At 49.4% G+C, this 24,271-nt stretch overlaps 1 protein-coding gene across 1 annotated transcript; it reads left to right on the top strand.

Moving 5' to 3' along the window:
- Positions 1-745: 745 nt before the first annotated feature.
- On the top strand, positions 746-19,507 carry LOC144827842 (GTPase IMAP family member 2-like). Its single transcript, XM_078686007.1, has 2 exons — positions 746-848; positions 18,711-19,507. Exons 1-2 carry the CDS (start codon positions 746-748, stop codon positions 19,505-19,507), a joined length of 900 nt encoding a protein of 299 aa, XP_078542133.1.
- The last annotated feature ends 4,764 nt before the right edge of the window (positions 19,508-24,271 follow it).

A 24,271-nucleotide genomic window follows, 5' to 3' on the forward strand; every position in this document is an offset into this window, starting at 1 on the left:
TTGATTCTTGGCCCAAAATACTGTTCTAACATTGTCATGGACATCTCAAAAACATCTGCAGGTTCACCATCAGCTCCACCAACAGGTATACTGTCTATACTGTCGTAAGTGTGTCTACCCTCAACTCCCAAATTATGTAACAAAATGGCTTGTTTCCTAAAAGCCGAAAATGTTTCCCCTCCAATTGCAACTAGATAAGAGTCAAACAAATTCCCCCATCTCTTCCAAGGAAGAATGGGTTCACCTTCTTCTGAAAGGAAGGGTGGTGGCTGTGACATACTAGATGTAGTAGCCATAACGAAATGAGTAAAGAGAAAGTAAACCAACCAAAAAAAAATAATAATAATAATACTCAATTCCTAATTGTGCACAACCTATAATATTGTTGAAAACATAGTAGGCACAAGTCAGTTAAACAGAATGTAGCTGTGCTGTGCACATCAGCATAAAGTAAATAGTCCAAACCTTAGTATTGAATTGTTGTGCAGCTGTGCACATCAGCGATGAAATGATGACTAAAACGAAGGATGACAACCATAAGTAACTCTTCCGAAATAATGGGGTGCTGTGCACATCAGCGCTGAAAAATCGTGTCGAATAAGGCTTTTACTGATGTGCAGTCGTGCGGCACTTTGCGCAACCGGTAGCAATTGAAAGTACTGAAAGCCGTTGTCACATTGGAAATTTTCCGATGCACAGCCGTGCGCATCGGCGTTAAAGCAGTTGCCATGGAAATAAATCAAAAATGGCCGCCAGCGTGATAAGTGTGATGACGTTGTGCGTGAGTGTCGAGACGTTGCATGTAGACGTCAGGCTCTACGCAGAGAAGACACGTTCTTGGAAGCAGGGTACGAGGAAGGAGAACACGTTGCTAGGCTGCCGGCGGTGTTGACAGAGTCAAAGCGAGTTGCCAGGCTGCTCGCGATGCTCCACGCGAGGACGATTTTGAAGGTAAACACAGTAACGTTGCACACGACGGTGTGTTAAAACAAAATGTATTTAAGGAAATAAAATACATACGATTTTCGGATTTTGGATTTTCTTGTGGCACATACGAGTCAGGAGTCAGGTGACCAGATAGTAGATTTCCTCAAGTAGAAACGAAGAAGGGAGAATCCACAAGATAATCAAAAAATGAAAGTTTGAAAATAAAAATACAGATCCAACAAAAATCCAGAGTAAACCAATGCAAAGAGGTAATAGCAAGGAGTATAAATGTAGAAATGAGTTTAGAAATTATTCTAAACTGTCCAGACCAAATCCAAATTCAAGAGAAATAAGTCCAAAAAAATAGTCCAGGTGTAGGGGAATTGATGGTTGCAGATGCCTGTCCCCAATCAGCCCTTGACCCTCGTCGCCAGTGATAAAAGCACTCAAAATCCAAGAGTAGTTGTAGAGTAGCTTTAATATGCAACCCATCAACAAGCACAGCAACAGCAACTGACCCAGCAATTGAAATGTCATCATTCTAATAATGATGTAATCAGCTAGGAGATTCTTAAAGATACAGCAAACATAACAGAGGATGAGGGCCGCTGTTTCTCCGTTGTCGAGCAGGGCTCGAATGTCATCGGTGGCTGCGATCAGGGCGGTCTCGGTGCTGTGGTTGGCCCGGAAGCCAGACTGCGAGAGGTCGAGGGATCCGTTCGTCTCGAGGAAGGCGGCTAGCTGCTTGTTGACGGTCTTCTCGATGACTTTTGCAGGAAACGGGAGCAGCGAGATGGGGCGGTAGTTCTTGAGGTCGGTGGGGTCGGCTGATGGCTTCTTTAGTAGAGCGCTGAGTTCGGCGTGTTTCCAGCTCTCCGGGAAGGTAGCGGTGTCGAAGGAGGTGTTGATGATGTCCCGCAGGTGGGGTGCGATGACAGCGTCGGCCTTGTTGAAGACGTGGTGAGGGCAGGGGTCGGTCGGAGATCCGGAGTGGATGGAGTTCATCGTGCGGATGGTGTCTTCGGTGCTGATCGGGGTCCAGACGCGGAGGGTGGTGGTCGGGGGCGGTGGTTCAGTCGTGGCGTGCGTCGGTTGAGTGCTGAAGCTGTTGTGTATGTCCGCGATCTTGTTGTGGAAGTAGGAGGCGAGGGAGTTGCAGAGGTCTTGCGAAGGGGTGATGTCGTTGTTTCCGGCGTTGGGGTTGGAGAGCTCTTTAACGATGTTGAAGAGTTCCTTGCTGTTGTGTGCGTTGTTGTCTAGTCGTTCCTTGAATGCAGTTTTCTTGGTGGCGTGGATAAGTTGGTGGTGTTTTCGGGTGGCGAGCTTGAGGGCAGTCATGTTGTTCGGTGTTGGGTCTCTGCGCCAGGCTTTCTCAAGTGCTCGGCAGTTCTTCTTGGAGCTCTTGAGTTCGTCGGTGAACCATGGGGCTTTCTTGCTGCCGGGTCAGCTAGGCGGGGTGTTCAGAGGGGCGAGGTCATCTGCGCAGTTGCTGATCCACTTTGTGAGGTTGGTGGCCGCCTGGCTTGGGTTAGTTGCGCTGGTGGGAGGGTTCATGCTCAGGGAGGTCGCGAGCTGGTCGGCTGTGATCTTGTTCCAGCTCCTGCATGCAACCTGTTGCTGGTGGTGGTGGATCGTGGTCCTACTGAAGCTGAAGTGGACGCAGCTGTGGTCCGTCCAGTGGAGTCCGGTGGCGTGGCTGAAGGTGATGTCCTTGTTGGATGAGAACACAGGGTCGAGTGTGTATCCGGCGTAGTGGGTGGGGGTGGTCACCAGCTGCTTGAGACCGAGGTTGGCGAGGTTGTCCAGCAGGGTGGTGGTGTTTTGCTGTCGTTGTTGTTCTCCAGGTGGAAGTTGAGGTCCCCGAGGAGGATGTAGTCAGCGAAGAGGAGGGCGTGCGGGCTGATGAAGTCGGCGATGTCTTCGCTGAATTGTGTGCGTGGTCCTGGGGGTCTGTAGATGAGGGTGCCTCTGAGGGTGGTCTTGGGGTTGATGTGGATCTGGAAGTGCAGGTTTTCGGCGGGCGTGAGGGTGTCTTCGGTGTTGGTCGTGATGCGGATGGTGTTCCTGTGGATGATGGCGATGCCTCCTCCTGTCTGGTTGACGCGGTCCCTCCGGATGATCTTGTAGCCGTCCGGGATGGCGATGGCGATGTCGGGTGCTGAGGAGGCGTTCATCCAGGTTTCCGTGAGGAAGGCGACGTCTGGGGCTGTGGTGTCGAGCAGGTTCCAGAGCTCGACGGCGTGTCTCTGGATGGAGCGGGTGTTGAGCAGGATGCACTTGAGGTGGTTGCTGCTGGTGCTCGGCTTGGTCGGTGCTGGTGAAGTTCAGGTCCGGATGCAGGTGAACTTGCAGGAGTGGCAGCAGAAGGGTCCGTGGGTGCGTCTCGGGGTGGCTCGATAGCAGCCCGGGATTCGACCGGCGTTGGGTGGGTAGAGTTCGGTGGTGTCGTAGGTCCGGCGGGTGGGCTGGTGTCTGCGGGAGACAGGGGTCCTGGCACTGGGCGCGGTCCAGGCGCGGACGGGCGCAGACGGGCTTACCTTTGGCGCACCTTCGGCGCTCGGTCGGCGCTCCCGATGCACGCGTCCGCTGCGCGGTCGCTCAGGGGGCGTCATAAGTAGGGGGGCGGCAGGGCGGGTCAGCTGGCTTGGCGGGAGCGGGGCGGCCAATGGGCTGGTGGTGGGCGGGCCGCAGGGGGTCAGCGGCGGGAAAAACTGGCGGCCGTGCGGCTCAGCTGTGGCTGGGTCGCTCGGGTGCAGGGAGGACAGCGGCGGCAAGAGCAGGCGGGCGGGAGTCCCAGCAGGAGCAGGAAGCGGCTGGAACAAGGGGGGTGACCCGGCCTAATGAAAGGCGCAGTGGTCACTCCCGAGCACACCCGACGATCCCTTAAGTAGGGGAACGGGAGGGCGGGTCAGCTGGGTTGGCGGGATCGGGGCAGCCAATGGGCTGGTGGTGGGCGGGGCCGCAGGGGGTCAGCGGCGGGAAAAACTGGCGGCCGTGCGGCTCAGCTGTGGCTGGGTCGCTCGGATGCAGGGAGGGCAGCGGCGGCAGGAGCAGGCGGGCGGGAGTCCCAGCAGGAAGCGCTGGAACAAGGGGGGTGACCCGGCCTAATGAAAGGCGCAGTGGTCACAAATTTTACAAGGCTGGACTAATGTTAGCAAACATTAAAGGCAAAGACTATTTACACATTTAGAGATCATTAGAACACACAATAGAAAATATTCTCACATCAGACATTATTGAAAAAATAATAATACAAACATATCAATTACGAACAACAAACAGCTAACAAACACTGAATGAGAGAAACTAGGGGTTGGGAAGATAAATGATTAAATATCTTGTATATTTTAGTGCTGGACCAGCCGGTCCTAGCTTTAGTGCAACAGTAATACTTTATATCTCCCAACCAATCCTGCCGACGCGTTTCTAGACCAGACTGGAGTCACTGGTCTGTCATCAGGGCTGTATGTATCTTGTATCTGTGGGATACAAAAGCAATGTTTTGCTTAATCTAGTGTGTGGGCTCCTTTTTATCATGCAGTAGCTGTAATGTCGGTGTGCGCTACATACCAAGGCTGCTCAGTGTTGAATTTCAGATCGGGTCTTTTGGGGGTCCGTTTAAATGAAATAACGTGGCCAAGCAGAGAAGCCTAAAAGAATTTAAGGGATGTTTTTAATTTTTACGAGATTGGTACAATATATTCACTATCTAAAACAAGTTGGGGAAGTGGAAGCATACCTTTTATTTTCAGTAGTGCCGAGTGCTGGCAGGGTCTATTAAAAGCGGCGTGACCATCAGTTTGGGTTCTGAGATATGGGAAAGATTAATATTCAGACGCTTAGCGGTGTGCACGTTATGTTAAACACTCGCTTAGAGAATTTGAGAAGGGATTGCCTACCTTAATTTAATCTCTCATTTGCGCATAAATGGAATTGTTGATTTCAGCATTCTACAAAGAAAAACAAAGCGCACCCTTAGTAGAATATTTTAACTGATTCAGCGCTCAGCAAGCGCGTATTAGTGCAAGTGGGACAAATATCTGTGGCTGGAGCTGCTGCTCTGTACTTTGGGATTCGAATTTCTCTCAGTAAAGATGGCCGCCGCTATTTCCTGTTTGTTATATGCAAAAGCTGTACTGATGCATTGTGGGGCATGTAGTCCCATGAGTCACATTTGCTTGAAAATAAAGGCTAGACGTACTGTCTACAGCACCTTATATTAGTCTAAAGGTAATGGGTACGTCCTTCCAATTGTTTATTGTATCATGTATTTTAAAACAAAAAATGAGTACGCTAGATTGTACTAGAATTTTGGGTGGCTTCTCTGGGTCAGTGACCTGTTCTCATGCAATAGAGGACCAAGACCAGCGGGCAAGTCAGGGATGTCTAACCGATGCAAATCAGGACAGATGTGGTCAAATATGCGCTATCTCAGACAGGTTATTTAAACCAGTCTGTGCACTATTGAATTTTAAAATTAGATACGCTTCTTTTTGTAACAGAACGCGTTCGACGTCATGGCATTTTGACCTGGAGTTTACAGTGTATAGGACAGACCATTTGAATTCTTGCTCATTGTGAGACTTCTCGCAGAAATGCTCCACCATTGGAGCAGACATGACCTTTTTCTTAATCCGCGATCGGTGCGGACTTATTCTGTGGTTGACTTGCTGGCTGTTTTTTCCAATATAAATAAGTTGGCACGGACATAGAATCAAGTACACAACGTTCTTTGTTCTACAATTAGAAAATTCTTTGTGCTTCCACTTGGTCCCATGGTGTCCAAACTCATCGCCTTCTATTGTGCTAGAGCAGGCGATGCAGTTACCACACTTGTGGTGACCCTCGATAGGCTTGAGATTCCATTGCGCCAATAAGTCGCTTTTGGGTTTGGGAATAACCACGTCAGCTCGGATGAGTTCCTGGCCAATGCTGTGTTTTTTTCTGTATGCAAAAATTGGTTTGGGGAACGGGCAGCTCAGCCCCTCCAACAAATGCCAATTCTTTAATACAGCCTGTCTCAATTTGTGGGTGTCCGGACAGAAGGTAGTGACGCACACAAGTTTCTCTAGAGGTGCTCGCTGTTTGGTTTGCAGTAGACATTCTCAAGGCATATATTTTGCACGCTTAAGAGAGTGTTTGAGGAGCTTACGTGGATAACCACGCTCAAGCATATCACAGCAAAATGCTTGGGCATGCAGCTCATAGTCTTGTATTTCTGAGCAATTCCGTCTCATTCTTAATAATTGCCCATAGGGTAAATTAGCTTTTAGACTGCGGGGATGTGCGCTTCTGTGGTGTAAAATCGTGTTTCTGTCAGTGGCCTTCCTGAACAAAGACGAAACCAACCTCCCGTCCACACACCTCATTTCAATATCCAAAAAAGTCATATGACTAGGGCTATTTTCTATCGAGAATTTTATATCTCTGTGCCTAGTATTGAGCCATCCATGAAAGGCCAATAACTCGGTCTGACTCCCCTGCCACAGGAGCCAGACGTCGTCTATGTACCTGTACCACTGTAGTATTTGATGTTTAAAAGGGTTATTCATGTCCACGAACCTTTCCTCATACTGCGCCATGAAGAGCACCGCCATTTCTGGGGCATAAGGACATCCCATGGCGGTGCACTTCACTTGCATGTAGAACTGGCAGTTGAAAGTGAAGTAATTTCTCTTCAGTGCTATTGCTGCCAATTCTAAAATGAAGGCAGTCGGAACTCGATGTGGTCTTTCTCCCATGTCCAGATATATCTGCATGACTTCTAAGGCTTCTTCCTGGGGGATTTGGGTATACAAGGACGTAACGTCCATTGTAACCATGATTTGCGATTGCGGATCAAAGATGGTACCTTCGGCTTTGTTCAAAAAATCGGTTGTATCGCGCAAATAAGATTTAACCTGGCACACATATGGCTTTAAAAAGAAATCCACGTATTGCGCTATTGGCTCTAAACAAGCGCAATACGTGGATTTCTTCTGCCTTCATTTTAGAATTGGCAGCAATAGCACTGAAGAGAAATTACTTCACTTTCAACGGCCAGTTCTACATGCAAGTGAAGGGCACCGCCATGGGATGTCCTTATGCCCCAGAAATGGCGGTGCTCTTCATGGCGCAGTATGAAGAAAGGTTCGTGGACATGAATAACCCTTTTAAACATCAACTACTACAGTGGTAGAGGTACATAGACGACGTCTGGCTCCTGTGGCAGGGGAGTCAGACCGAGTTATTGGCCTTTCATGGATGGCTCAATACTAGGCACAGAGATATAAAATTCTCGATAGAAAATAGCCCTAGTCATATGACTTTTTTGGATATTGAAATGAGGTGTGTGGACGGGAGGTTGGTTTCGTCTTTGTTCAGGAAGGCCACTGACAGAAACACGATTTTACACCACAGAAGCGCACATCCCCGCAGTCTAAAAGCTAATTTACCCTATGGGCAATTATTAAGAATAAGACGGAATTGCTCAGAAATACAAGACTATGAGCTGCATGCCCAAGCATTTTGCTGTGATATGCTTGAGCGTGGTTATCCACGTAAGCTCCTCAAACACTCTCTTAAGCGTGCAAAATATACGCCTTGAGAATGTCTGTAGAAGAGGTGTGGCGCCGCGGCCAGGGCGACTGACGCTGGAATCTGGGGACCACGGTTCGATCCCCGGCTCCGGCGGCAGGTTAGCCCAGCACCATGTGACTCTGGGCAATAGCTCGCTTAATTTTCCCGACGGCCCCCCAGCGCCTAGAGACCCTTACGGGTGATTGTGCGCTTTACAAATGTGGACTTTACTTTACTGCAAACCAAACAGCGAGCACCTCTAGAGAAACTGGTGTGCGTCACTACCTTCTGTCCGGACACCCACAAATTGAGACAGGCTGTATTAAAGAATTGGCATTTGTTGGAGGGGCTGAGCTGCCCGTTCCCCAAACCAATTTTTGCATTCAGAAAAAAACGCAGCATTGGCCAGGAACTCATCCGAGCTGACGTGGTTATTCCCAAACCCAAAAGCGACTTATTGGCGCAATGGAATCTCAAGCCTATCGAGGGTCACCACAAGTGTGGTAACTGCATCGCCTGCTCTAGCACAATAGAAGGCGACGAGTTTGTACACCATGGGACCAAGTGGAAGCACAAAGAATTTTCTAATTGTAGAACAAAGAACTAACCCTGGGCGTAGTGGGCGTAGTGGGGCTTCGTGGAGCTACGTGAAGTGGGCGAGAAACTACGCCCACCTCCGCAATCCGCGTAGCCCCACTACGCACCGCAGGCCTCCCTCCCGCCCTCCCTAAATACTTTAAATTAAAAGTGGAAAAGAATTAAAAGGCACTTACCTTGCCCGCCGCTGCCCGCTGCGTCCCCGGGGCTCGCTATCTTCATGGCTTCCGTCTTGTGTATCTAATGCGCATGCGCGGGCGACCGCGCATGCGCATTTTTCGTGAGAAATGCGCATGCGCGGCCGCTCGCGCATGCGCATTAGATACACAAGACGGAAGCAATGAAGATAGCGAGCCCCGGGGACGCGGCAGGCAGCGGCGGGCAAGGTAAGTGCCTTTTAATTCTTTTCCACTTTTAATTTAAAGTATTTAGGGAGGGCGGGAGGGAGGCGGGTGGCGGCCAGCTACGCTCCGTCTGCGGAGCGTGCATAGTGCCGGATTCTACGCCTGCTACGCAAAATGCGTAGAAGCCGGCACTACGCACACTCCGTGCACGGAACGTAGCCGCCCGCCCAGGGTTACAAAGAACGTTGTGTACTTGATTCTATGTCCGTGCCAACTTATTTATATTGGAAAAACCAGCCAGCAAGTCAACCACAGAATAAGTCAGCACTGATCGCGGATTAAGAAAAAGGTCATGTCTGCTCCAATGGTGGAGCATTTCTGCGAGAAGTCTCACAATGAGCAAGAATTCAAATGGTCTGTCCTATACACTGTAAACTCCAGGTCAAAATGCCATGACGTCGAACGCGTTCTGTTACAAAAAGAAGCGTATCTAATTTTAAAATTCAATAGTGCACAGACTGGTTTAAATAACCTGTCTGAGATAGCGCATATTTGACCACATCTGTCCTGATTTGCATCGGTTAGACATCCCTGACTTGCCCGCTGCTCTTGGTCCTCTATTGCATGAGAACAGGTCACTGACCCAGAGAAGCCACCCAAAATTCGAGTACAATCTAGCATACTCATTTTTTGTTTTAAAATACATGATAAAATAAACAATTGGAAGGACGTACCCATTACCTTTAGACTAATATAAGGTGCTGTAGACAGTACGTCTAGCCTTTATTTTCAAGCAAATGTGACTCATGGAACTACATGCCCCACAATGCATCAGTACAGCTTTTGCATATAACAAAGAGGAAATAGCGGCGGCCATCTTTACTGAAGAAATTCGAATCCCACAGTACAGAGCAGCAGCTCCAGCCAGAGGTATTTGTCCCACTTGCACTAATACGCGCTTGCTGAGCGCTGAATCAGTTAAAATATTCTACTAAGGGTGCGCTTTGTTTTTCTTTGTAGAATGCTGAAATCAACAATTCCTTTTATGCGCAAATGAGAGATTAAATCAAGGTAGGCAATGAATTGAATTGAATTGAAAAGAGATTTATAATGCGCAAAACAATAACCCGCAGGTATCAAGGCGCCTAGCAAAAATGATCAGAGAATGATCAGGAAAAAGACATGAAACCCTACACATATGCTTGCAGAAAGAGAAAGGTTTTTAAAGCAGTGCGGAAGTTCTGTAAGCGAGTGTTTAACATAACATGCACACCGCTAAGCGTCTGAATATTAATCTTTCCCATATCTCAGAACCCAAACTGATGGTCACGCCGCTTTTAATAGACCCTGCCAGCACTCGGCACTACTGAAAGTAAAAGGTATGCTTCCACTTCCCCAACTTGTTTTAGATAGTGAATATATTGTACCAATCTCGTAAAAATTAAAAACATCCCTTAAATTCTTTTAGGCTTCTCTGCTTGGCCACGTTATTTCATTTAAACGGACCCCCAAAAGACCCGATCTGAAATTCAACACTGAGCAGCCTTGGTATGTAGCGCACACCGACATTACAGCTACTGCATGATAAAAAGGAGCCCACACACTAGATTAAGCAAAACATTGCTTTTGTATCCCACAGATACAAGATACATACAGCCCTGATGACAGACCAGTGACTCCAGTCTGGTCTAGAAACGCGTCGGCAGTATTGGTTGGGAGATATAAAGTATTACTGTTGCACTAAAGCTAGGGCCGGCTGGTCCAGCACTAAAATATACAAGATATTTAATCATTTATCTTCCTAACCCCTAGTTTCTCTCATTCAGTGTTTGTTAGCTTTTTGTTGTTCGTAATTGATATGTTTGTATTATTATTTTTTCAATAATGTCTGATGTGAGAATATTTTCTATTGTGTGTTCTAATGATCTCTAAATGTGTAAATAGTCTTTGCCTTTAATGTTTTCTAACATTAGTCCAGCCTTGTATATATTTGTAAATATTTGCAATCAATGTCTTTTTTCTGTCAGCAATTTTTTCAAATTGTAGAAAATACAAAATCATTGACACAAAATAATGGTGTCCAGGGAAGCGATAATAAAGTGTTTCTTACCCTATATCAAAAAATTGTATTGAGTAACTGTGGTTTGGGCATTTTGTGTTGTTTACTAATGTTATTAGGTCTAGCCCTCACCACATAAAGGACCTAACCCCTTTTGAACCACCACATTAGCATCTCTCTCTCTCTCCCTCCCCTTCTCTTTCTTTTTCTTTTTCCCCCCTTTTAGAGGCAATGTGTAACAAGACCCAGACCCAGGAGGTCACAATAAGGCACGTATATTTCAGAAAGAGAAACTATACCTCGCAAAAAGTGGCCGATTGTAGCCTCACAGGCGCACTTCCGAACGGTCATTGCCTGCAATCTGTCTGTACCGTACCTGTAACTATCTTCCAATAAAATCTTTTGAAATCAAAAAAAAAAAAGAAAAAAGCCTTGATTAGCAGAGCTGGAAGGAAAGAGCTTTTCTCTGCACTATTAAAGGTGCTTAATGATATACACACAAAGGTAGGCTTTATTCGCCAGCACAGGGGGTGGCTAGGGCCTTAATTAATGCAAAGAGAATCAGAGGCTAATGAAGAGGAGTCAGTTACCAGCAGAGTTTACAATGCTCCCCAATCGTAACATACAAATTAGGGCTGCCTGTAAAATCTGGTTTGGCCAGCTTGGGGTGTTTTTATAATGCCACAGTGACACCTCTCAAATACAGGTGAAACTAAGGGTTCCAGTCTTGACATACTGCTAAGGATTGTTAGGGAGAGGGACAGCAGGCCCCCTGGATACAGAGTAACCCCAACAAATAACAAGCATTTGCAATTCAATAGGTCTCGCATTAAGAAACTTCTATTGGTATTGAAAATGACAAATATTTTATTTATGTTTTGGTTTTGAAAGTAGCGAAATTAATAGATTTGGCATTTACAATACCAATAGTTTTAACTTTCGCAAATGTGACACCTATAGCATTTGTAATGCAATATTTGTTGTATGTACGTGACTTAGATGTATTGATATTACAAATAACAATGGCTTTTAATTTTTTTAAATAATTAGTACCTAAATAAAAGTCATTGTAATTTATAATGGCAATAGCTTTAACTTTTGTAAATAACTTCTGTGAAGATTATGTTCAGTGTATTTTATTGTCACGAAAATCCAAGAACAGAAGTGAAATATTAACATTTTTTGTGACATTTGTAATAAAGCTTGAAACATTGAGAGAACGTATTTGAACCAGTTGTTGTTGAACGGTTGCACAGATTGATGCTGTGGTGGCGCTGAGTGATGTTCTGGTGGGGATGAGTGATGCTGTGGTGTTCTGTAATGGTGTAGTAGTGCATAGTTATGTTGTGGTGCCCCTGAGTGATTCTGTGGTGGTGCTGAGTGATGCTGTGGTGATGCGATAGATAGATAGAGTGAGTGCGATGGATAGATAGAGTGAGGGTGATAGATAGATAGAGGGAGGGCGATAGATAGAGGGAGGGCGATAGAGTGAGGGCGATAGATAGATAGATAGTTGTGTGTTGTTGTGTGTTGTGTGTGTGGTTGTGTGTGTGTGGTTGTGTGTGTAGTTGTATGTGTGTGTGGTTGTGTGTCATGTGTGTGTGTGGTTGTGTGTGTGTGGAGTTGTGTGTGGTTGTGTGTGCTGTGTTCGGGTTGTGTGTGTTGTGTTTGGGGTTGTGTGTGGTTTAGTGTGGTTGTGTGTGTGGTTGTGTGTGTGCATGTGGTGTGTGTGTGTAGTTTTGTGTGTGGTGGGTGTGTGTGGGGTTTTATGTGTGTGGTTGTGTGTGTAGGGATGTTGTGTGTGTGGGGTTGTGTGAGTGTTTGGTTGTGTGTGTACGTTGGCTCAGCGAGACCAAAAAAAGTAGACACTACAGGTAAATCGTTTTTTCCATTTTTCAATCCGAGATAAAAAATCTAAACTCCAATTCGTGGGGTAATGTTTGCTGGGGGAAAACAGAGTACCCTTTCCTCCCTGACAAATGGTAGGATTCCATAGTTCGATACAGTTTCGAAGCACAGCACCAGAACTAGCAGCAATATCGAGAGATGGTGGGGGCAGGGTGAAGGGTTAAGGGGTAGGGAGAGACGGCACAGGCTGGGCAGGCTGCGATGGGCTGGTGGGAGGAGAAATGCGAGTGAGTCACGGCCTGGCGGCCGTGAAAAGTGAAATGAATAATTAGGGGAGGAGAAATGCCAGAGGCCGGCCGAGCGCACGCTGGGGGAGCCTTTGAAGTCATGCGAGGCTTAGACAACAAGGCAGGAGGCAGGCAGAAGGCTTGGGGATGTGCTCGTGCATGAGCAATACAAAATAGTAATACACCAAAAAGTAGCTGAACAAAACAAAATGCCCATGACAGAACACACAATGAGTACACTAACAACATAAAACATAACAATGGAGTGGAGTGAGATCTCTGCGTGGAATTCGGGGAAGCCCCCACTTGAGATTGTAACACAGCCCTTTGCGGTTTCCATGTTTGCAGTACATTTCCAGCAATGAAGGACTCTGTATAAACGCTGCGTGTTTGGCTGCTGCTCTTTAGCCACGCCCATGTCCTGCCAGCCTCTAAGGTGCCGACCGGGAGAGAATATGGCGCACGGGCCTGAGCTTCCGGCTTTGGAATTGGGAAGCTGCGTTTGGAAACTCCATTGAACGTCCTGTGATTCTGCGCAAGTCACTTGCTCTCCCCGTGCCTACAAAAATGAACATGTCCTTGTGTGATGTAACTGTTGCTCTATAAAGCATTCCAATGCCTTTGGGTCGTGCTCGGGTTATGAGTGGAAGAGGGGAAGTGAGTAAACCAGAAGGAGAGGCGGGGAGGAGGTAGCAGGAAGACCGGAGGCCAGGATAGTAGTGTGTTGTTGTGTGTTGTGTGTGTGGTTGTGTGTGTGTGGTTGTGTGTGTAGTTGTATGTGTGTGTGGTTGTGTGTGTGTGTCATGTGTGTGTGTGGTTGTGTGTGTGGTTGTGTGTGCTGTGTTCGGGTTGTGTGTGTTGTGTTTGGGGTTGTGTCTGGTTGTGTGGTTGAGTGTGGTTGTGTGTGTGTGTGTGGTTGTGTGTGTGCGTGTGGTGTGTGTGTGTGTGGTTGTGTGTGTGGTGGGTGTGTGTGGGGTTTTATGTGTGTGGTTGTGTGTGTGGGGGTGTTGTGTGTGTGGGGTTGTGTGTGTGTTTGGTTGTGTGTGTGCGTTGGCTCAGCGAGACCAAAGAAAGTAGACACTACATGTAAATCGTGTTAGAAAGGCGAACCCGGGGGAGGCAGAAGATGGCTGACTGACCACCCCTAGGTCCCCCCCTCTGTCTAGAAGTAGCCGAGCGTTATCGAGAGGCCTCCTGGGTGAGGGTCCTCTCCTAGGATCGTACAGCAGAGTAACCACACCACTACAAATGGACACCACACAAGAGGATAAGTTCTTAGGATTTATCAAGAATAAAGGTTGCTTGTCTTCAGCGATATGTACAGGCAGATCGAGGGATCTGAAAAGTCTCGTAAATAAGGGACAGGGTAGCGGGACAGTCTCAGTACTGGTGAAGGAAGGGATACCCTGCGCACAGCTCTCAATCCTCGAGCGGGGGGGTTCCGAGAGGTCGAGCCGCGGCCGCGCCAGCAGGACTTGACAGGTGGTCTTTAACGGAGAGGGGGCCGCGGCAGCGCCAGCCGGCCTCGAGGTGGTTTCGGCGAAGATGGGCCGCGGCAGCGCCAGAAGGCTCCAAAGGTGGTTCAGCGAAGATGGACCACGGCAGCGCCAGCAGGCTTCAAAGGTGGTTCAGCGAAGATGGACCGCGGCAGCGCCTGCAGGCTCCAAAGATGGTTCAGCGAAGATGGACCGCGGCAGCGCCAGCAGGCTCCAAAGGTGGTTCAGCGAAGATGGACCGCGGCAGCGCCAGCAGGCTCCAAAGATAACTTCAGGTTTCAGGGTAATGAGTTCTTCTCGGGGTCAGCCGCGACAGCGTCAGCAGGGCTCTTGACTCCAGGATACAACTGCCGTCCTACTCCAGGGCTGGCCCAGATATAGGACTGGAGTCCTTTTATGTCCGGACCCTCGCGCCTGTGGGTCAGAGGGGCCGGGATGGTGGTGTCCAGACACCCAGCAGGGGGGTGGAGCCAGCGCCCAGGGAGGCCGGGGGGCGATCGATACCAGGCGTCCGGGGATGGCTGGAGGGCCATTGAAACTCCCCTCCTCTTGGATCCGTTGAGTGGCCACTCTACCACCCGGGGGGATCTTGGTGCCTCGATGTCGGGGCTTCGCTGGGGCCTTGGCCGGGGCCGAGGCCACGTGCTCGGGACGTGATGGGCCCAAGATGGAGTCGGGCGAGGCCTCGTGCTCGTAACGTGATGGGCCCAAGATGGAGTCGGGCCTGTAGGGGTGGTCCGGAGTGGTAGCCGGACCGGCAGGGTTGGGGCGTGCAGGGTTCGCCGTGTTCCAGGGGGGAGAGCCGTGGTTTGCCAGGGTGGTTGCTCTCATCGGTAGTTCGTGTAGGGTCGTGCCAAGGGGGCGACGTGGCTCAATGGAGGGCCGATGTCGTCCTGGGCCCTCCATGCGGGAGGGGTAGGACCACGCCATGAGGCCGGGTCCAACAAATCGTGTTTTCCGTTTTTCAATCCGAGATAAAAAATCCAAACTCCAATTCGTGGGGTAATGTTTGCTGGGTGAAAACAGAGTACCCTTTCCTCCCTGAAAAAAATGACAAATGGTAGGATTCCATCGTTCGATACAGTTTCGAAGCACAGCACCAGAACAAGCAGCAATATCGAGAGGTGGTGTGGGGAGGGTGAAGGGTTAAGGGGTAGGGAGAGATGGCACAGGCTGGGCAGGCTGGGATGGGCTGGTGGGAGGAGAAATGCGAGTGAGTCACGGCCTGGCAGTCGTGAAAAGTGAAGTGAATAATCAGGGGAGGACTAGAACAGAGAATGAAGGAATCCGCTTAATTTATTCACACTTGGAAATCATTAGGGATTTTGTAAGAAGCCCTCACTCACCACCCTGGGTGGTGACATGCTTCATCATCGGGCCCACCAGGAGTAGCCGAATGCCACCCTGGTGTGCTACAACGCCAGATTACTGCGGAGCTGGTTTTGTGACACAAGGTCCGGTTGCAGGATAACGCTAGGTGCCAAAACGGGTGCTGGGCGTAGAGGGCGGTGTGCCATTGTCTCCCCCACACCCCTCCCGAGACCTATGGGGTGTGGATATTTTAACTTTCAAACTATACAGGTTCCTCCAATTTTGAGGTAAAATCCCACTACTTGTTGGTTTGTTTTTTGCACCTATTTTTCACGCAATTTTAACTTTCACGTCCTAAGGCAAGGGTGGGCCTTAGCGTGCCCATACCGCCTAGGTACACATTCATACGGTCCTGAAGAAAGCCCTGTAAATCATACACATAGGGGCAGAAACATGTCGACCCCACTTTGAGTGGAAATATCCAATATAATTTTTGGTAAATTTCAAAACACATATGAGTTTATTTTGTCAAGCTGACCACTGAATAAAGTTTTTCCTTCGGTACAGCTCCTTGACAATTTTAATCACCATTTTTTTCACACCACTGTCACAAAACCAGCTCCGCAGTAATCTGGCATTGTAGCACACCAGGGTGGCATTCGGCTATTCCTGGTGTGCCCGATGATGAAGCATGTCACCACCCAGGGTGGTGAGTGAGGGCTTCTTACAAAATCCCTAATGATTCCCAAGTGTGAATAAATTAAGCGGATTCCTTCATTCTCTGTTCTAGTGCTTACATTTAGCTTGACACTCTTTTGTTGTTTAACATATATAGACCCGGGGGAATGAGAGTGTCCCTGTGTTTCCCTCTCTCTCCAATTGTTATTACTAATTAGGGGAGGAGAAATACCGGAGGCCGGCCGAGCGCACGCTGGGGGAGCCTTTGAAGTCATGCGAGGCTTAGACAACAAGGCAGGAGGCAGGAAGAAGGCTTGGGGATGTGCTCGTGCATGAGCAATACAAAATAGTAATACACCAAAAAGTAGCTGAACTAAACAAAATGCCCATGACAGAACACACAATGAGTACACTAACAACATAAAACATAACAATGGAGTGGAGTGAGATCTCTGCGTGGAATTCGGGGAAGCCCCCACTTGAGATTGTAACACAGCCCTGTGCAGCTTCCATGTTTGCAGTACATTTCCAGCAATGAAGGACTCTGTATAAATGCTGCGTGTTTGGCTGCTGCTCTTTAGCCACGCCCATGTCCTGCCAGCTTCTAAGGTGCCGACCGGGAGAGGATATGGCGCAAGAGCCTGAGCTTCCGGCTTTGGAATTGGGAACCTGCGTTTGGAAACTCCATTGAACGTCCTGTTATTCTGCGCAAGTCACTTGCTCTACCCGTGCCTACAAAATTGAACGTGTCCTTGAGTGATGTAACTGTTGCTCTATAAAGTGCTCAAATGTATTTGGGTCGGGTTTGGGCTATGAGTGGAAGAGGGAAGTGAGTAAACCAGAAGGAGAGGCGGGAGGAGGTAGCAGGAAGACCGGAGGCCAGAGCGAGGCCTGGGTAGGCGCGTGACTCATGCATTAATTGGATGGCTGGCCTTGGTCTGCGTCCCCTGCAGCGTGCACGAGGGAAGGAAGGCTGGCACTGGCAACCTGTCTGCTCATGTAAGCTCACCAAACACACGCATTACGAGCTCGTGGAAAGGGAAGTGACGCATTAATATAGTGAGTAACAATAGGGGGAAGGAGAGTTAAAAGGGAGGTGAAGAGAACGTGGAAGAGGGGAAGTGAGTAAACCAGAAGGAGAGGCGGGGAGGAGGGAGGAGGAAGACCGGAGGCCAGAGCGAGGCCTGGGTAGGCGAGTGACTCATGCATTAATTGGATGGCTGGCCTTGGTCTGCGTCCCCTGCAGCGTGCACGAGGGAAGGAAGGCTGGCACTGGCAACCTGTCGGCTCATGTAAGCTCACAAAACACACTCATTACGAGCTCGTGGAAAGGGAAGTGACACATTAATATAGTGAGTAACAATAGGGAAAAAGGAGAGAATAAACACAGAGCGTAAGTGAGTGAGAGGAGAGGAAGACGGGGGTAAACACTGAAGTGTAAAGGAGAGGGGATCATGAAAAGGAAGAGGATGACATGTGGCTCGGGTCTGATGCAATTATGCGAGGCAGCCTGGTTGGGGAGGGGGGGCGGGGGAGGGGGGGCGGGGAGGGAAGCCTGTGGGAGGGAAGCCTGTGGGAGGCTGATGCCTTTGATGTGAGACCAGGGGGGAGTAGAAATGCGAATCACGGCCTGCGGCCGTGAAAAGTGAAGTGAATAATTAGGGGAATAGAATTGGCAGAGGCCGGCCGAGCGCACGCTGGGGAAGCCTGTGGGAGGGGGGCTGATGCCTTTCATGTGGGGAAATGCGCGTGCTTGTGGTCACGTGATTCACGTGAACTGTTGGAAATCCGCTTTTTGAGAGCCTTTTGAGAGCCTTGGGTTTAAGTCTTGGTTTAGCGGTGGTTTAGCTGCATTAGACTCGCATATTCATTCCTGCGGAATAGAATAGGCGAGACCTAAAAACAGCTTCCGCAAACCATCCACTGTGTCATGGCTTACACATTTAGATGGCAGCTCTCCATGGGGGTTGAGTCCTCTGCTGGGGGTAACCAGCACTAACTGTATGTAAAGTGTTTCAGATGTTTCTGTGCTGGAACAGTGAAGCGAGCCACTCAAAAGTATAGAAAAGAGAACGAGGAGCACCAGAGTGTCATGTCGCTCTGCCTGTTTTCCATTATCCCAAGGTCAGGCATAGCGGGGGCGGGCAGGAAGAGGAGGAGCTGCGGGATGGTAGCGGCAGTTGTAAGATAGAAGCTGGGCAATAAAGAGGTGCCCCAGACCCATCCTGGTGTCCGTGTATTATTTCCCACGGAGAGCGGGACAGGAAACAGAGGTAATATGGAAAAGGCTTTAAACGATCTGTCAAAGCACGAGACAGAGGAGGGGTGATTACTGAGCACAAGTACTTTGAGGTCACTAATATGCACGAGGGAGGGAGGCTAAGACTCATTTTAGTTAAGGGTCAATAAGAAGTGTGAAGTACCAGACAATACCCTTCTCACCACAACACGCGGTGGTCCCCCAAAAGCTTCACTTCTGATACCTTCTTACTTCCCCAGTAGAGGAAACTCCAGGAGGGGGAATGTGATTTATCTTTGTACTGCCAGTCAATGAAATCTTAGTCTCTGCTAGTGTTTGGACTGACATGTGATGTTCCTTCCCCAGATGCCGTCCGCAGAGGTGACCCGAGTTGCGAGGCAGGTGAAGATGTCTGTGCATTCCCGGGACACTGCGGGATTTCTCGCTCGTGTTCCGCTAGTACTGATGGGTCTCACTCAGAGGGAGACAGAGAAGAGCTGCGGCTGGTCCTCGTCGGCAGCGCCGGAGCCGGGAAGAGCGCCACCGGGAACAGCATCCTGAGGAGCACGGTGTTTGAGTCCAGACCCTCGGCTGTGCCTGTCACAAGAGAGTGCAGGAGGGGGGAGGGAGCGTGGGACGGCAGACCTCTGCTAGTGGTGGACACCCCAGGTTTCCTTTCCCTCCGGGTCCCTGAAGAGGAGCTTGCGGCAGAGATGGGGCGGTGCGCACAGCTCTCCTCTCCAGGCCCGCACGCCCTCCTCCTCGTGCTCCAGGCCGGACGGTTCACGGCGGAGGAGGGCGAGTCTGTGCAAAGGATCCAGCACCTCTTCGGGAAAGATGCACTGGAATTCATGGTGATCGTCTTTACACGGAAAGATGACCTGGAAAGTGTAACTATAGAAACCTTTGTGCGTGAATCCGAGGAGAAGCTTAAAGGGCTTGTCAGAAGCTGCGGGGGGCGAGTCTGTGCCTTCAACAACCGAGCGACAGGAGCAGAGAGGGATCAGCAGGTGCGAGAGCTCATGCAGTTGATACACAAAAAGGTGGCAGAGAATTGCAGGCTGGAGAAGGATCAGGACAGTCGAGGGCAGGATCACGTGGCTCAAGGGATCTGCAGAAAGCTGATGTCTGCTATATGTCTACAACTGAGAGAAGTTTGTTAAACACTTAAAGTAATAATGAGGGTCAGTTGAGGTGATTGAAAAATTATTCAGTTAAAGTATACCGTATATCACATTAAATAACGTGCATATTGGGTTAAGTAATTGAATACGTTATTATAGATCATGTATGTACCTTTTATTGACAACATTCATTAGCATTCACTCAGTCATGCTTTCTTTCAATCATTATCATTTTGACACTATATTTTTAACTCATTTCCTTTTCAAATCCTTATACTACACCGCTTTGTGATTCTGCCAATGTATATTTATTGAAGTCTTGGACTGGAGGATCAAAGCAATGTAAAGCCAAATTTACTAAAAATAATATTTTCCCTCGTTGCCTGCACTGGCGCACAATCAGGCTGCCAACAACCATGCACACAACATTTCATCATCCTCCAACCAGAATAGTTCAGTATCATCTCCCTCTCTGCTATATTGGTAGTGTTGGTAGTATATCGATTAGACTTATTTAAAGCTTAGTCTTCCATTCCACCACACCTTCTAACCATCTTTGACAGCTCCTCTGGTCCCACCAGATCCAGTGTCAACTTCTGACATGCACTGAGTAAATGGACCAGTCAATCAAACATTAATCAAACATTTATAGAACACAGTAAATCATCCAGGAGGCTCTCATGGCACAGGAGCTGTTGGCTGCTGTTCTTAGGTTTGATCATTCAAACTTCCAGGTCTTTAGTTCTCTTCTGAATTGCTGGATCGTGTGCAGTCCTGACATGCAGGGGAAGGTTTTTCTAAGCCTTGCTAGCTAGGTACGAGAAGGAGCGTCTTCAGCAGTTGGCTCAGCGAATCTGTGGAGTGTTTGAGAGGGAAAGGAAATGTCAGGCTTTTGTTGATATAAGCATATTGACCTGGCATCTCTTCTGAATTGGGAGCCAGTATTGTTCCTTGAGAAGGGGTGTGATGTGTGTCCTTCTGTGGAGGTTGAGTTTTTTATTGTCTGGAGTCTCTTCAGGAGGTGTGCAGTGAATTCTACATAGATTGTGTTTCCGAAGTCTAGTCTGGTGATGACGAGAGTCTGTGCAACGGTTATTCTTGTGTTTACTGGGGGGCACCTGAAGATCTTGTGAAGCATGCGAAGGGTGTGGAAGCTTTCAGTGAGACTGAGTTGTCTTGTTTCTTCATGGATAGTTTGCTATTGGGTATGATGTGGGGCTTGCAGGCATGGCCTGTTGGGGTAGGGGTTGGGGGTGCCAAGCTCCATGGGCCAATATGTGTCGCTCCATAGCAAATTTTAGTTAACAAAGATAAAGACATCTGTCTTGTCCGTGTTGAACCAGAGAGAGTTGTTCTTCATCAATTCAGCAACTGTTCATCATGCATCTGTGGAAGTTAGCTTTTATGGCAGAGGGTTCTGCGGATATTCAATAAATCAATCAGGGTTTTATAAAGTAAGGTACTCACCCATGAGGGTCTCAAGGCGCTTGAGAGGATGAGCAGTGTGTGTCATCCACGTAGGAGATGAGGTTGAGTACATGTGATCTGATGGTGTCGGGAGGTAGGGTCAAGTAGGTGTTGAAGTGGGTCGGGTGAGGGATGATCCTTCGGGCACTCTAAAAATGATGTTCTTGAGCTCTGAAGTGAATGTTGGGAGATGAATTCTTTGGGTACTGCCCCGGAGGTACAAGGCGATCCACTTTAGGGTGCTTCCTTAGATCCTAATGTGCTGGTGTTGATCTGGATATGGTGGCAGACGGTTCACATGCAGCAGACAGGTTGGGGAGGATCAGGGCTGCTGTTTCTCCCATTCCAGGAGGACTCTGTTGTCATCAGTGGCAGCAATCAGCCCTGTTGCATTGCTGTGATTGGCTTTAAATTGAGATTGGGAGGGGGCCAGGACATTGTGGTCTTCTAGGTGTTTGGTGAGTTGATGGTTTTTTTTTTTTTTTAAATTCTTTTTATTGTTGCATCAGGTGAATCATTAGTACCATGAACAAGACATCGCGGGGGAGCGTCAACATTCCGCTCTACCCGCCGTTACGCAACTTTTTAAATAGACAGTTACATTGCATTCATCCTGACGAACTTATTATTTTTCATTTTCACCCCGAACTCCCCCCCCCCCCATCAACTATAAGTAAAGGCAGTAACTGAGGGACCTCTCCTCGAAGCCCCCCCCACCCATCTTCCCCTCCCCCCCCAGCAGCATGAACCCTTCCAACCACTCCCTCCCCCCCCGCCCCTCATGGCTCTCTCGGTCCTCAAAGTTGTGTGTCAATGAGTATAAGCACTCCCCATGGCCCGTAGCCTTCAAGTGCACATATGCTGGAATCAGCGACCTACACACCATGTCTGTGCTTCATCCTACCACCCGCCCACTTCCCCCCCCGGTCCCGCCCTCCTACTCCAGTCCATGGTAGTGCCTCCACTTGGCCCATATTTTTCTAAATTTTCGGGGGCACCCCCTAGCTTTATACGTAACACGTTCAGCTGCCATATACATATCCAGGCCTCTTCTCCATTCCTCGAGATTTGGTTTCCCAGGCGCCCCCCACAGTCTTGCAATGTCCCTTTTTGCGACCACCAGGGCCAGCAGCAGAAAAATGAGCAAGTATCGCGTGATATCCACCTCCGTGGACATTCCCAAGAGCGCCAATTTGGGGTCCCTGGGTATCTCCACCTCCAGTATCTCACTCAATTCATTGAAAATCTCGTCCCAATATTCCTGTATCACTGTGCATCCCCAGATGATGTGGAAGAAGTCGCCCGTTGGGTGCTGGCATCGTAGACATGCGGTGTTAGTAACCCTCCCCATCCGGAAAAGCCTCACCCTGTCAAAGTATGCCCGATGAAGGACCTTAAACTGAATGAGGCGAAGCCTCGATTTTATGGCCACTTCTCGGGGGTGCATGAGTATGAGTTCCCAGTCTAGGTCCTCCAGCGTGCCCACATCCGCCTCCCACCTCTCCCTGAGGACCTGTAGATCACCCAACATGTTATTTGTCAGTGTTTTGTAGGTCATGGATACCGCCCCCCTCTGCATCTGTTCTTGCAGTAGGCGGCCCTCAAGTGGTGCAAACTGGGGAATGTCAGTGAGAGATATGTGTTGGGCTCCCCATGCATGTCGCAGCTGTATGTATTTATAATATTGGGTTCTCTGGAGTCCAAACTCCTGTTGCAGTGCTTGGAATGTTTTAAGCTCCCCCTTCGCTATGACATCCCCAACTGTGGAGATGCCAATGTCATCCCACCTTTGAAACCCGCGCAACTTGTTCAGTTCAGTCAGCCACCTACATGCCCATAGGGGGGTTTGGCGGGTGAGCCTTTCATGCCAACCCATTCTAACCGACGCTCTGCGCCACGCCGTCAGGGTGATCCTAGTCGCGGGAAGAAGCTGGCGGCCTCCCCTCCCCCCATATAAAAAGTGGAGCACCGTCTTATTGCCCCATTTAGACCTCTCTAGTGCATAGGTGGGGTGGTCCGCCGGAGCGTGTATCCAATCGTTGATCGGGGTGAGGTGTTCCGCCCAGTAATAGGCCTCCAAATTAGGCAATGAGAGACCCCCACTATATTGGTGACGCTGCATAGTCGTGAGTGCCACCCGGGCCTGCTTCCCCAGCCACAAGAAGGAGCGGAGATCGGTATGGATTTTCCGCAGAGTCTGAGCCGGGAGGGGATAATACTCATTTTGCAGGGCGTATAAAAACTTTGGGAGTAGGATCATTTTATACAGGGCAGCCCTGCCCAAAATGGTGAGCGGGAGCGGCCGCCACCTATCCATCTCCGCCTTTGCCGCCACCAAAATTCTATCGACATTGTCCGTGTAGGAGCGCTGCACATCTCGGGTGATAAAGACCCCCAGATACCGGAAGCCTGCCGTGGTGTGAATGAGCAGCTCAGGCAGCTCCTCCCCTCGCGGGGCACCTTGTGGGTCGTATAGGACCGACTTATGCCAGTTAATAGTATGGCCGGCTACCGCCCCAAAGTCGTCCAGTTCCCTGAATAAGGCCGGTATCGTCGTGGCCGGGTCGGTCACATACAGCAGCACATCATCGGCGTAAAGGGAGATCTTCTCCTGGTCAGTGGCCGATTCCCCCCAGTGGAAGCCAGTCACAGCTCGGTTGAGCCGGATGCGGATCGCAAGGATCTCGATCGTGAGGGTAAAAAGGAGTGGGGATAGCGGACACCCCTGTCGCGTCCCCCGCTCTATCGCGAACTCTCTCGACATTCGCCCGTTTACGCGCACTCTAGCCCTAGGTTTCGAGTATAGAAGTTCCACCCAGCGCCGGAACTTGGGCCCAAACCCAAAGCGTTCAAGGGTCCCCATTAGGAAAGGCCAGTGGACCGCATCGAACGCTTTTTCCGCGTCCAAGGAGAGGAACCAATGTGGCTCCCTCCTGTCACAGACTTCTTGGAGCCAGTTGTGGGCGCGCCGCAGGTTGAGTTTGGTGGCCCTGTCCGGCAGGAACCCGGACTGGTCCGGGTGGATCAGGCCCGTAATTACCTGACGCAAGCGCCTTGCAAGAATAGTGGCTAGGATTTTGGTCTCAATATTTAGCAACGAGATTGGGCGATAGGAGGAACAGTCTCCAAGGGGCTTGCCTTCCTTGTGGATCGGGATTATGGTAGCTAGGGCCAGGTCCGGCGGGAGGCCTCCGGAGGCAAACGCACCCTCATACAGCGACTTCATGTGACACGAAAGGAGGTCCCCCGTTCGTTTGAAGAACTCCGCCGGGAAACCATTAGGTCCCGGAGCCTTCCCCGGTTTCAGGGCAGCCATCGCCTCTGCAATTTCATCTA

Source organism: Lissotriton helveticus, chromosome 4_1, assembly GCF_964261635.1.
Source record: "Lissotriton helveticus chromosome 4_1, aLisHel1.1, whole genome shotgun sequence".
NCBI classification, from domain to species: domain Eukaryota; kingdom Metazoa; phylum Chordata; class Amphibia; order Caudata; family Salamandridae; genus Lissotriton; species Lissotriton helveticus.

Excerpts from the sequence above, each read along its gene's own strand:
- LOC144827842 (XM_078686007.1), top strand. The coding sequence starts at position 746 with ATGGCCGCCAGCGTGATAAGTGTGATGACGTTGTGCGTGAGTGTCGAG. Across the intron at positions 849-18,710 it reads GACACGTTCTTGGAAGCAGG|ATGCCGTCCGCAGAGGTGAC; the intron begins GTACGAGGAAGG and ends TTCCTTCCCCAG.